Source organism: Hydractinia symbiolongicarpus, chromosome 12 (assembly GCF_029227915.1).
Source record: "Hydractinia symbiolongicarpus strain clone_291-10 chromosome 12, HSymV2.1, whole genome shotgun sequence".
In the NCBI taxonomy this organism is placed as follows: Eukaryota; Metazoa; Cnidaria; class Hydrozoa; order Anthoathecata; family Hydractiniidae; genus Hydractinia; species Hydractinia symbiolongicarpus.
This window is the reverse complement of record NC_079886.1, coordinates 21,939,526-21,952,095: the sequence shown is the minus strand read 5'-3', so window position 1 is coordinate 21,952,095 and position 12,570 is coordinate 21,939,526. Positions and strand designations below refer to the sequence as shown.

Here is a 12,570-nt window from a genome sequence, read left to right as displayed (position 1 = left end):
GGCATTTTCTGTACAAAAATGCAAATTTGAAAATCGAAAATAAAGCGGCATTGTTTGTCAAATTAGTTACAATTAATTCCGCTACTTCATTGTTTTTTAAGCCAATCAGCTTAGTTTCAACTTAATTTTAAATTCATAACAAACTTTGTAATCGACATGTGAGGCGAAGTCAATTTTATTTGAAAACAAAAAACACTAAAAATTTATAAAGCTAAAAAACAGAAATAATTTTCTTAACCCGTTCGGTATGGAGGATGTAAATGTAGACAGTAGTTCTAAAGATAAAGTGAAATTTAGGTAAACAAAAATTATAGCAACCTGAAATTACATATAGCTAAATTCGCCACAAAATTAACTGAATGTTGTTCTGCTCGATCCATTGTATTGCATCCATTGTATTTCGTTGTCCCTCACTTCACTATTAGTTCTACCAACAGCTAGCTAGATGCACTTTGGAATATTCAACAAAAAAATCCGACTTACAATGGAAAATACGATATGAACATGTTGCAAAACAATGTAAACAAAAGTATAGCATTCAAGTTTAACAGTTTGCTACAACGATTAACAAGCTTCACTAAGATTACGCTCCTCTTTAATGATGGCAACAAAAGACGCTTTGTTTTGAAGTTTACGCAACTCTCACCTGTATGTTAGGCCTGGATGGTTGTGTCGTACAATTTTGCATTTTACACCAGTTGCCTACACCAGAGAAATACACCAGAAAAACTCTTACCCAGCCAGATGGGCTGCTTACAACAACAGAACTGGTGTAAAAAGTGAAGCCGGCACCGAAAATTAAATATTTTGAAGGACGAATGGGCGGTGCTTTGTAATTTCTGATAGAAACAAGACCATCGCACTAGGGCGCAGAGAGTAAAGACTCAAACGTGTTTTACATGCAAGCTGGAGGTGTACGCATGGGTGTTATCCTGCTTTGTTCAAACTTTGGTCACAATATTAAAAAATCAGGCTCACAGAGATACACCTTATTTTGTTTTTAAACTAACTTTAATGTGGTATTAACACCAGTCAGTCCGCCCCTGCACGAGGAGCTGTATTTGTTAAAAAATGCTATGTTACTACAATCGTGTACAAAATGATTAAGACGAAGGCAGTTTTTTACTCATTATCCAAATATGGACTAAACTGTCAAACGGTCAATGCTCTGCACCTGGCAGGCCACAAAATTCACGAAATTCGTAGTTAATGGCCTTGCTGAGGCCAGAAAAAATTAGCACATTTTAAGAATTTCGAATTTCGAATTTACCAAATAACCTAAAATCCTAAGTCCACTCTGAACATTGAAAAGTGAACTTTGACAAGTTCAAGATGTGTGAAGCTAATGTAAAAATTAACTGTGGTGGCGAAATTCGAAATAAGCTGTCTTGCCCCGCCATATTGTAGCTTTAAAAAGATCGTTGATACCTTTAAACAGATTCCAAAGTCATTTTTGTTGCTAAGACTGGCTTTACGTAGCTAAAAGGTTTGAAGTTTATTTAATTAGAAAGATCGACTAAAAAGCGAAGTAAGTACTCATATCGAATAAATCATGGATTTCCAATATATGTAGGGAACTTTGTTTTAATTTTCAGTCATATTTATTTGCCCAATATGATATTTAAGTTGGTATTTTTGTCCTCAGTTATCATAAACGTTTCCACCGCTAATAGCTCGATTTTTACTAAAGTGACAGCCGTTTCGTAGCCCCTTTAATAAGATTTATGTAATGTCAACATCTTTATTTAAATTAATGAAGTCATTAATTTCACTTACAACTGTAAGGCCCAATAACTTAGAAACGGGGTGTGGTAAATTCAGTACTTGGACCAAACCTGCATCTCCGAATTCGATTCGGAATGAACGTCATCATAAAACATGTAAACCTCAATATGTTTGCAACCGTTCGTCAATTTACATGATCCTATACATTTTCTTGATCTGGATTTCAAGATCTATATGAAGATCGCAGGTATACAAATTTCTAAAAAAAAATTGGTATTTTTGCGGGTCGTTGCTGACGCAGCAAAATCTTTAAACTGTAATAGCTTCTTAACCATTCTTTGAAATCACATGATCTTATACATTATTTAGATTACCATTTCAGGATCTATACAAACCAGGCAACAAGTAAATTTTAATTATTTTATTTAATTATTGCTAATTTCATCAAAATTTAACTTCTTTTATTGTCCCTCTGACTAAGTGGATAGCTTTTTAGTCAATTTGGAGGTCTTAAACTTGTGTTTGGGCTGTGTTTGGGCTGTCTTAAACAAAAAATTGTTCAAAACATTGTTTAAGGCTGCCCCAACCAACGTGCGGACCCCGTTAATCACTATATCCGCCCCTCCACTTTCGAAACCGACGTCGGTCATGTTTTCATAAAGAGACCTTGCAAAAAAAGGTTGGGATTACTTACATTGGAGAAAGAACTATTATTTTTCAACGCACATATCCAAAACAGGGTAAACCCCCCAAAAGTTGCTGTTCTCCCTTCCACACGAAAAAATGTTTTTTTGTGGATAGAGCAAATGTAATGTAGTTAAATCTACTTTGCTGTGACGGGCAAATTCCTCTAGATTTTCCACGGGCTAACGACTAGTATGGAAATATTACTGATAAGGGCAAGCAGAAAAAGAAAATATAACTTTTCATTCTAAATTCTGTGTTCGACAGCTTGTTGTCAGTTTTGTTTCTCAGTTTCACATTTTTTTTTCAATTTTGACAGTAATCATATTTCGTTTTGTTCTATTTCACGTAAACGCTCTCGTTTAACTATTCGTAATCGCATCTTTTATTTGACGGTATTTCATAAAATTATTGGCAATGCATCTGCAAATAGCCTTCGTTCGTGTTTCGTAAACTCCCTAATACTTACATAGTTGTCATAAGGAGACCCTCCTTAATTTTGACAGGCGTGGGAAAATTAAATAAATTGTTTAGAGAATTCAAAAAGTGTTTTATTTTTAGTCGAAATTTAAAGTTAACGGAAATGCATTCATCATTTTCTACGCAACATAAAGCAAGATGAATCCTTCCGTAAAATGAAAAAAACTGCTAAGCAACAACTTAAAGTGAGTAAGCATAAAAAAGAAAAAATGAAAAGAATAGGAATTATAAAACAACAATAGTTTCCGAGACATGTTCTAAATGTTACGTAAGTTCCGTACAAGATGCGTGATGGAACCCACAGTTTCGAATGCCACGCTAGACTAACGGGGAAAGCAAACACGCGAATTTAATCTATCCGAGTAGATAGTCCACAAACGACAAGTAAGCAATGCTTGAGGCTGTGAAACATTAAGCCTTAGAATCTTTATGTTGCCTACAAAAAAAGAGTGTAAAACTTCGATTTGTTGAATTTTTTTAACTAAATTATAATACCCGCACACGTCTGTCTGTCTGTCACGCAAAATGGTAGCTTAGCTGCGCAAGTAGCGAGACGCACGTGATGCGGTATAAAAAGGACGGGAGAACCCGTGGATTTTTCCACGGGCTAACGACTAGTAAAGATTTAATTCACTGAAGCCATACGTCTTTTAAGACAGAGTTCTGTACCATCTTGGCATGGTTAGTAGGGGTAAGTCATTTCAATAAATTCCAATCCGCTTGTTTCTATGGGAAAAATGAAGTGATGGCGATGAAGTTATGAAAAAAATCATTTTTGAATGCAATTTCTTTTAGACAAGCACGCCTTCCCAATGGGATACATAGCATTATCATGCTTAATCCCTAACAAGATTACCATAGCTTATCACAGCAGGAAAAAACAACTGCAATTTTTTTCAAACAAAAAATATATTAGTTACTCGCTAGGAGATTGTCAAACTTCTTGTGAAATCAGAATTAACTTAATTTCTTTTCATGAAAAAAACAGTATGACATGTATTTAAAGTTATTATAATTTTGCCCTCCTCCCTTAAGATACCATTCATGCCAATACGTCACAAGAATGAATAGCGCTCGTCGTACTATAGAATTGTACACGGACGTTGCGACCTTCTTGTTTTAATCAATTTCTTGTCGAAGTTCGTAATAACGTTTGCAATCTTTCCACCAATATTTCAGAAGAGAAGGATAAAAAAGTATGCATAGCATACAGAAAAATGTATACAGAAAATTTATTTATCGGAGTCGGTAGGACGTTTTTTTGACTACAAAAGGCCTAGAATAAACTGAGATAGCTGACGTTAAACGATAATCCTTATTGATAACATTGGTGATCAAGTCCATAATGAAACAGTGCGCGCATTTTAGTGTTACTAAAAGTCTAAATGTCTAAGGCCTAACTTACTTACTTTCTATATGTCTACGGCCAAACTTGCTTACGCTTTAAATGTCTACAGTTAAACTTACTTACTTCAAATGTCTACAGCCAAACTTACTTACATACGAAATGTCTACGGTCAAATTTACTTACTTTTCAATGTTCAAAATCAAATTCTGTTAGTCAAACACACATAGATTACAAAAAAATTATTAAGGAGCGAGTGGGTAGTGATGTGTATCTGATTAGGGCGAAAGAGATTTTTTCAATTTTGTTTATATTGTTTGTTTATTTTTAATAAAACTTAACAAGTTTAAAATAGATGGGAAAGTTAATTAAAACCTGTCAAAAATATTTTGATACCGATCTATGAAGCACCCGCCCTCTCGGCATGGCATTTTTAGTTGGTATTAGAATATGTAGATGAAGAGAAAAATGACATGCGAAGTGCTTACTTTTTAAACTGGACAGTTTGTTAATAAGATGATAAATTATTTAACAACGAAAAATTCTAACCCAATCAAAAAGTCAGTGGAGTAGAAATATACAAATTTCTTAAGAAGATCAACATTCCATCCTATCTAGTTACTAAATACTGATAAAGCAGCTTCAATCTCTTTTTGTCATATCATTTTCATTTCTATATTGATATCTCGCTGTTTTCTGTAAAAACGAATCGATAAATAAACTCTCTCCAACGTCACTTTTTCCTCTTATGCAAACTTAAATTAAAAAACAGAAATTTCAACTTTACTATAAACAAAGTACTATGGACTGGGACTGGATCCGGGTCACGGACAACAAACACCCTTGTCTTGTCTTGTGACACGAATCTAAATTTTACCAGTTTTTAAAAACCAGCGAATCAATGATAGTATTTATTTATTTTCTTAGGCAATACATAGTAATTAGGATCATACATATCTCGTAAAGGCGCATTATGCAAAACGAGTTGAAATTATTTATATTCTGAATGTTTAAGCACAAAAAGTATATTCACAATTCTATTTCTTTTTAAATCCATATAAAGGTTAGTAGAGGCCTAGCCTAAGCACTTTCCTTTAAAAGGAAAAAGTATATTCACAATTCTATTTCTTTTTAAATCCATATAAAGGTTAGTAGAGGCCTAGCCTAGCCAAGAGACTCAGCAAAATTTTTCTCACTACCGAGAAATCAAGATAGTTAAGGTGGGAAAAAATGCTGGGGTCAGAAACGAATTTTCTGCAGTCCGAACACTGACCGCGCATTTTGATTGGTTACTACTTCTATTATTCTTTGACTATGGACGAGAAATTCTTTTTTCTTTTTTAATGATTTAAGCATAAATGGTTTCACTCACCTGAAAAAGCATAATTAAATCCACTACCATATGGGAGTGTCATACACGGACACGCTGGTTTTATGCTCGTTGGTTGATTTTAATTCGGGGTTTGCGTTGAGAAATTAGTTAACGTTTATTGGTTGAATCGAGTTCGGGATTTGCTCTGACACAATCTTTTGCGTCGGAGCTTTGGTATGAGAGAAACTGAATTTTGATTTTCCCGAAGAAAGCTTAGTTAACCAGGTTGGTAGAAGTCACTAAATTTTAGCGCTAAACGGCAACCAAAAGAAAGTTATGCCTGAGCGCGAGCAGTTTGAACGACTTTCTCTTCACTTACAAAATTTCTTTGATAAACAAGGCTTAAAATGGGGACATCAAGTCATTAAAAATAAAAGTGTGTCAATAGGGCATTTTAAATGCCAAGTGAACTATAATATTCCATATAAACATATGAATTTTATGTACAAAGATTTGAAATTTTATGGGACCGAAAGAATAAATGTATTTATAAATATATAAATATTAAATATAAAATATAAAATAATAACTCTGTTAAAAAATTTATCAAAAAAATTGTTTCTTTCGATCGATATGTAGCACTAGCTTCTGCGCTGTGTACCGTTTTATAATCAAGTATGTATGACCACGGCTGTTCACATGCTCCTATATTTCCAAAATCGTTTGGAAAAAAGGATAGCACGTCTGCATATAGAACAAACGCGTCTAGCAAATACGATATTTATTAATGTCATGTGACAACGTTGGTATAGTTTGTTACTCTTTGTTGAATCATATGTTGATATTTTAACATGGCTTGTGAATCTTCGTCGTTCGTTTTCACTAAGTTTTTACTTGAAGCTGTATGCTGGACAAATATGTATAAAGAGATTTTAAACACCATATACGCATGCGTGAAAAAATCTTTTTTTGATGGGGTGCCTATAAAGTAGGTAAGTCCAGGATCAACCGTGAATATCTAATCATGTATCGTGTCATCAAAATTGATGAGTGTTTTTTAAGCGACTTTTACGACGTTGACAGCATGTTACGTTTCGTTGGGGGGCAAGCACCTTCTTTCCGTATCGTCTGTCCAATCACGAATGATGCTGACAAGCCTAAACGGAAAAGAAATAAAAATATATACTTGATTTTGAAACCGTTATTTTGGCAAAATTTCATGCTTGTTAAAAATACAAAAATTAATAATGAAAATGGCGAAATTGGGTAAGAAAAGTTTTTTCTATATTAACATTAAAATTTTGCCAGCAGTGTTGTTTGAATGTATTTTTAGTTCTTCTAACTTTAATTAGTTCGCCAATCAATATGTCAATAACGTTGACACGATTGAGGACACCATGGACACAGCCGACTTCCAATTCACCTTTTGTTGATTTTGTACATAACTTTAAAATCATTGACTTCCTTTCTTTAATAAGCGTACTTATATATTCGTAAGAAGGTTTTATTGTAGGAAATCTTGCCGAGAAATATTGAACAAAAGTAAAAAAAACGTGTAACTTTGAACAACATTTTTCGTAATTGCATCGCTTTTTTCCTCCTCTTGATAGTAATTACAATTTGTTGCGTTAATGAGTTGTTACGAAGTGATAAAATGTATTGTTTGTGTTGCAGAAGGAGGAGTCTGGGAGGTGCAGTTGAAAGCGCGTGTGAACGAAATAATATTAAGAACGTCTAGAAAATACTGAAACAAAACAAAGCAGAGTTTAACTTACTTGCTACGAGACTTTGTTTCTTCTTTTTCAGCGCGTTTACACTTCAGACCGTGCGCACAAGGACATTGGTGAGTCCATAGAAATCTGCGACCTCCTTTTGGTATCCCACAAGCCTCGTTTTGACGTAACATTGGTTTACATATGGATTGTCCGTTTTCACGTGCGCAGCAAAAACCATAGTTACAGTCTCTATCTTTTGAACACAGAGCACCTTGGCGTCCTAACGCAACTCTCTTGCGACATTTACCACCCGCACATTCCATACCACGGCAACACATTTTGTTACGTCTGCACATTTGTCCCTCAGTTTTACACGCTCTACAACTTTTTTCGTATCGATGGCAAAATTCGACAGGCTTGCAGTGTCTATCTTTCCGGCAAACGATTAGCTATAAGAAAAATTATCATTATAAAGCGTTGGAAGTAAACGGTCTTAATGATGCGGTACATAGTTGAGGTTGAGGTTTTAAATTTTTCTAAGTTCTTGAAATAAGATCAAGTAGAACTAAGTTACACTTACCTTGCTGTATTTACCATAAATAATATGCGTCGCGTTCTTCTTCAGCTGTTTCGCATTAGCTAATGGTAACGTTCGCAATACACTCAACCAGCTAGCAACATGATCAACTGTGCATATAACCACAAGTAAAAATACGTACACAATATTAAGATTCATATCTTTTTAATAGTGTAAGATAAAAGAATTATAAGCGATAATATCAATGCTGATTTAAAATATCTCTAACGTTCATGTAATCTTCTTCACGAACCGTTCTGTGACGAGCTGACCGACAATTTGTTTAAGCTTGATAGTTATGATTTCCACAACTTTATCGCGTACATCATTATCGCCCCTTTGTTTTAAAACATTTAACTTAAACCAATCAAATTGAAGAAAGAACAATTAAAATGCCATTTACTCAAAGAATGGGAGGGCATTTTAATTTAAGGCGGTCTAATGACTACCTTAACTGGGGACCATGTTAATTCAATGTCTTTACTGTTTGAATGACAAAGGATTTTTATTGAGAAAAAACTTTATATTTCATTTAATAGAGGCCGACCTAACGCTATTTTATTTGAGCAAACACAGCATGAGGTTTAAAAGAAAGGTGGGGAGAAGATTGTTAAAAAGTTTTACAAGTTAATAACATTTTTTTGTATTTTTTTTTGAAAAACTACAGTAATGAAATGCCTTACGAAGGGGCGTTTCGCAGAGCAGACATATTAGTGATGGGAAGTGACAGAAGAAACGCATTGATTATACAACTTGTCATCATGCAGACACACAGTGATTAGAATGTGAGTGACGTTGTTTATTTTGTTTCACTCGGGAAACTTTTTCAAACAAAAACATCTCGTCAAAGGAACTCTTTAACAACCGGTTGAGAAGTCTAAATGTGAAATACTTGTGATAAACATGTTTTCGTGTAACGACTTCACAAATGTTGAAATGTTTGGAATAGTTTAAAATAAAAACAGGAACAGAAATCTCTGACAGGGACACAACGAAAAGCGAGACAATAGATCTAATTTAAGTAGTCATTGATGTAGTCAATAATGGCGAAGAAGAGTGATTTCATTGTCATGGCAACGGAGATTCAAAAGAATCAATGGTTCACATGGTGGCCAAAAATCTTTCATTGAAAGAATTCTTTTTGATGCATCAGCAAATTGTATTTTTCCTTACGAGTTCTACGAAAGTATATTCGATATAGTGAATAATTTTTTTACGTATCTTTATATACACAAATTTACTTAAAATGTGAAAAGATGCGTGTCTCTATAATCCGCGTTGATTTTTTACATAGTTCTTACGATAAAACGACTAATTAAAAAAAAAATTAAAACTTTAATCTTATTTCCAGGCCTGTTGGTCAGATGGCAATTGTCGCAGTTTGTCATAAAAGCAAAAGTATCTGGGAACGAGGTTGTTTAAACTTTGTTTATGTGAAGCATGCGCATTAATTCGAAAAAAAATACCTAGAAGTGATCGTGATACGTTACATCTTTAGTTTGTCCCCAATTACAATATCATCATCGAGTTGTAATTATAATTCTTTCTTTAATAAGTTGATTATTGACATTAAAGATTTAGATACAACCACTACTAAATTGATAGTTTCGTCTCCATTTTTCAAATAAAAAGGCGGGAAAACTGCTTTTCTGTACACATTTTGTTTAGCTAATAAGATTTTTCCTTTGAAACAACAGAAAAATTTAAAACCGGTAAAGTATCTTTAAATTATTTTTCTAAAGTAACAAAGAAAGTTTTTTTCAACTGAAAACGAACATATTTTTGAGCCTGCCTCTGCCTGACTGGAAGAACATTGGTATAAACGAGTTTCAAACGTTAGCGCATGCGCGAAGGAAGTAAAATAGGCAGGACCAATAAGGTATAGCTATACTGGCTGACTACGTTAATTTATGGGTTTCTTAGAAATAGTACAATAAGCACTAAAATTAATTTTGTAAGCTATATTTTCTTAAGAATAATTTAAAGGATTTCAGCTTAAATTTCTTTATATAACCAGGACTTTCCTATTCATGTCATACTTGCTATTTACCCTTTTAAATGCGCGCATATGTCTATTGCTCTCAAAACAAAATCATACAACATATCACACAGAAGTTCGTCTCTAGAACAAGATAATGATTTAGAGTAGGTGAAGAAGTATTTTCCAAGCTACTTTTTTTTCCAAAATATTTCCAAACTGCATTTTTGTACTGTGTGATTTATCAAATGCTCGCCACAGACGCATTACGTACGGTAATGAGTTTAATGCTTCAACATTCCAAATGGCTTGAGGTTTTTAAAAAGAATGTGTTTTTGGTGCTGAAGATTGACATAATGTGGATTAACATGTTGTAAACATAGTTATGTCGTTTAACAACTTCGTGATTGCGGAATATGGAAGTAACAAATAAATGCCCAGCTTTTTGCTGATTAAATGTAATTAAACATGGCTTTTGTTAAAAGTTGCAACGTTTTCGTAACTTTCTAGTTAAACGACTGTAGGAGCCAAACCCTTAAGTAGCTAGATTACCCGATACATCTTTTGTAAACCAGCTGTTTTAATTTGAATTACTGCTCGCGGGGACTAGTTAGGCTCACGATTTAACTGATGACGATGAGTCGAAGGCACTTATTTGAACTTTTAAAAACTTTTTAATTTTCAAACTACATGTAAAACTTACCTGCTTAGCCAGTCATGTAGCTACTGTTTTATGTTACGAATACCAACTAACTTAACTAGTTAAGTTGGTTGATTTTCTTACCTAATTCAAATCTAGCTAGCACACTATATTTAGCTAGCTACCATGTTACTATTTTATGTTTTTATACTTAATCACGTGCTAAACCAGGGTAGCCACTACTCCTGAAAAAAGAATACAGTCCCAAAAAATTGAAAAAATTTTATTCAATTTTTTGTTTGTTTAGCTAGGTATAGTTTTTTTGTCATTTTGCTATGAAAGCTGTTTTGTCAAACTTGTTTAGTACTCTTAGAAAAAAATTTTTTTGGAAAATAAGTGGCCAAACTGTAGGTAAATGAAGTAAGCCTGTATTTTTATTTACAAAAAATCCTTTCGAAAGAATCTTTTTAGATATTTTACAGAAACTAATTTAATTAAATATCAGATCTCTGCAATTGTAAGGCCGAAAAAATTTTTTTTTGCGAAACATTTTTTTGCTATACGAACATGACCCAGGCACAGGCTTCTCGGTTGTGTACTGTGATTGGATGACATGACGTGACTAATTTATGTTTTAACGCGGCAAGTTGCCGTAATTGCTCTCCCACGCTGTGGTTATAATAAAAAAAAAACATTGAATGGTACGGCTGTACACCTTCAAATATTCAGAAAGTATTATGCCTGTTCAAATCTAGTGCGCCATATTTTGTACAGCTACTTATTGCTACCTAGTGAACTATTTTTTCTAATATGTAGCCTTTTTTTTGTTCCAAACAATCCTTGCAGAGACAAATATCAAGTGTTCAGTGGTGATTCTTTGATTGTTGTTAGTATTATTTTTTCCAGATTACTTTTAGTATATTTTGGAAGAATTTAATTCTGAAATCCTTTTAACTCTGATAAAAAATATGCCGGGTTAAACTCCATCGCCATTTGGATTATAAATGTATATGCTCGTTTGATCTGAAATTTTCTTAGCATTGTGCCTGGCTTTAAACAAATCATTTTGTTTAATAACCTTTCACTTGTTTTGCTCTTACCATCCCTTTTTTCATTCGCCAGAAATCGTAGTTTTGTTTTGACGTCACGTGGCCTCTACTTACTTATTATGGCCTACTTGAAAGAAAAATCTGGGTTTTCAAGACAAATCTTAGTAAATATTAGAACCCAGATTCTGGGTTGGAAAATGTCGCGTGAGCAGGTCTATGCCAAGATCATGCTCGTATCGTCGTCCGAATGTCAGAAAGATGCAAGCTGCCCTGGGGACGAGGTTGGTTGCCCTGGGGACGAGGTTGGTTAGGAGTCAGACAAATCATAAAAATCTGTTTAAAAAAAATGTACAAAGGAAAAGTAACATCAACAAGTTAATCTACTGAAAATGCGCATTTCTTCATTGAAAATGAATGACTTTTATATACTGCCTTGGATTTTTGCTCTAAGATAGCTCTAAGATGCCAAAGCTGGTTTTTGATCCGAAGAGGAGTCAGAAGACTCTAGAAGAGTCACCAGCATTGCATTTTTCGTAGCTCATCTCGTTTTCCAAGACTACGCATGTTAATTAAGTGGTCTCCTGACGTGTCGAACTTCTAAAAATAGAACGATGAACAGTATAAGGCTTTGATTTTTCTGCAAGCATTGCCAAGTATACTATGTTTATGCAGCACAAAGTACATCCGAAAATATAGCAAAATAATAAAAATACAATTTAAAGTAAGAAAAGCATTTTTTGGTTTCCCTTTCATTTCTTTAAGAAAAAATAATTTAGAAAAAGGTTGGAGAATTATTTAGCTGAACGGGCGATGTACTAAAATTATATTGGGTTTTTATGACAAAAACGAAAATCTGTCTAGCTGCCAAAACGCCGGTTGTAAAAGGGAAACCTCACCGTTGGCAATTTTATGCGGTGATACATTACCTGTGCAGAGTAGGAACTTCCTTCCCAAATATTTAAGCAGGAAAAAACTTCCCACAAATCTGTGCGGGAAATAATATTACACAACTACCCCTCCCCTATTATGACATTATATGACAAGCATAAAGCGTCATTTCTCCTG

At 34.0% G+C, this 12,570-nt stretch overlaps 1 protein-coding gene across 1 annotated transcript; it reads right to left on the bottom strand.

Moving 5' to 3' along the window:
• Positions 1-6,180: 6,180 nt before the first annotated feature.
• LOC130621966 (dickkopf-related protein 3-like) lies at positions 6,181-8,128 on the bottom strand. Its single transcript, XM_057437354.1, has 3 exons — positions 7,842-8,128; positions 7,322-7,710; positions 6,181-6,703 (listed from the first exon to the last, which is right to left on the bottom strand). The coding sequence occupies exons 1-3, from the start codon at positions 7,995-7,997 to the stop codon at positions 6,634-6,636; spliced, it is 615 nt and encodes a 204-aa protein (XP_057293337.1). The 5' UTR covers positions 7,998-8,128; the 3' UTR covers positions 6,181-6,633.
• Between the last annotated feature and the right edge of the window lie 4,442 nt (positions 8,129-12,570).

Bases quoted from the DNA above. Each gene is read 5' to 3' on its own strand.
- LOC130621966 (XM_057437354.1), bottom strand. From the start codon at position 7,997: ATGAATCTTAATATTGTGTACGTATTTTTACTTGTGGTTATATGCACA. The intron at 7,711-7,841 runs GTAAGTGTAACT...TTTTTCTTATAG, and splicing joins TTTATGGTAAATACAGCAAG to CTAATCGTTTGCCGGAAAGA. The intron at 6,704-7,321 runs GTAAGTTAAACT...TTTTCCGTTTAG, and splicing joins GAAACAAAGTCTCGTAGCAA to GCTTGTCAGCATCATTCGTG.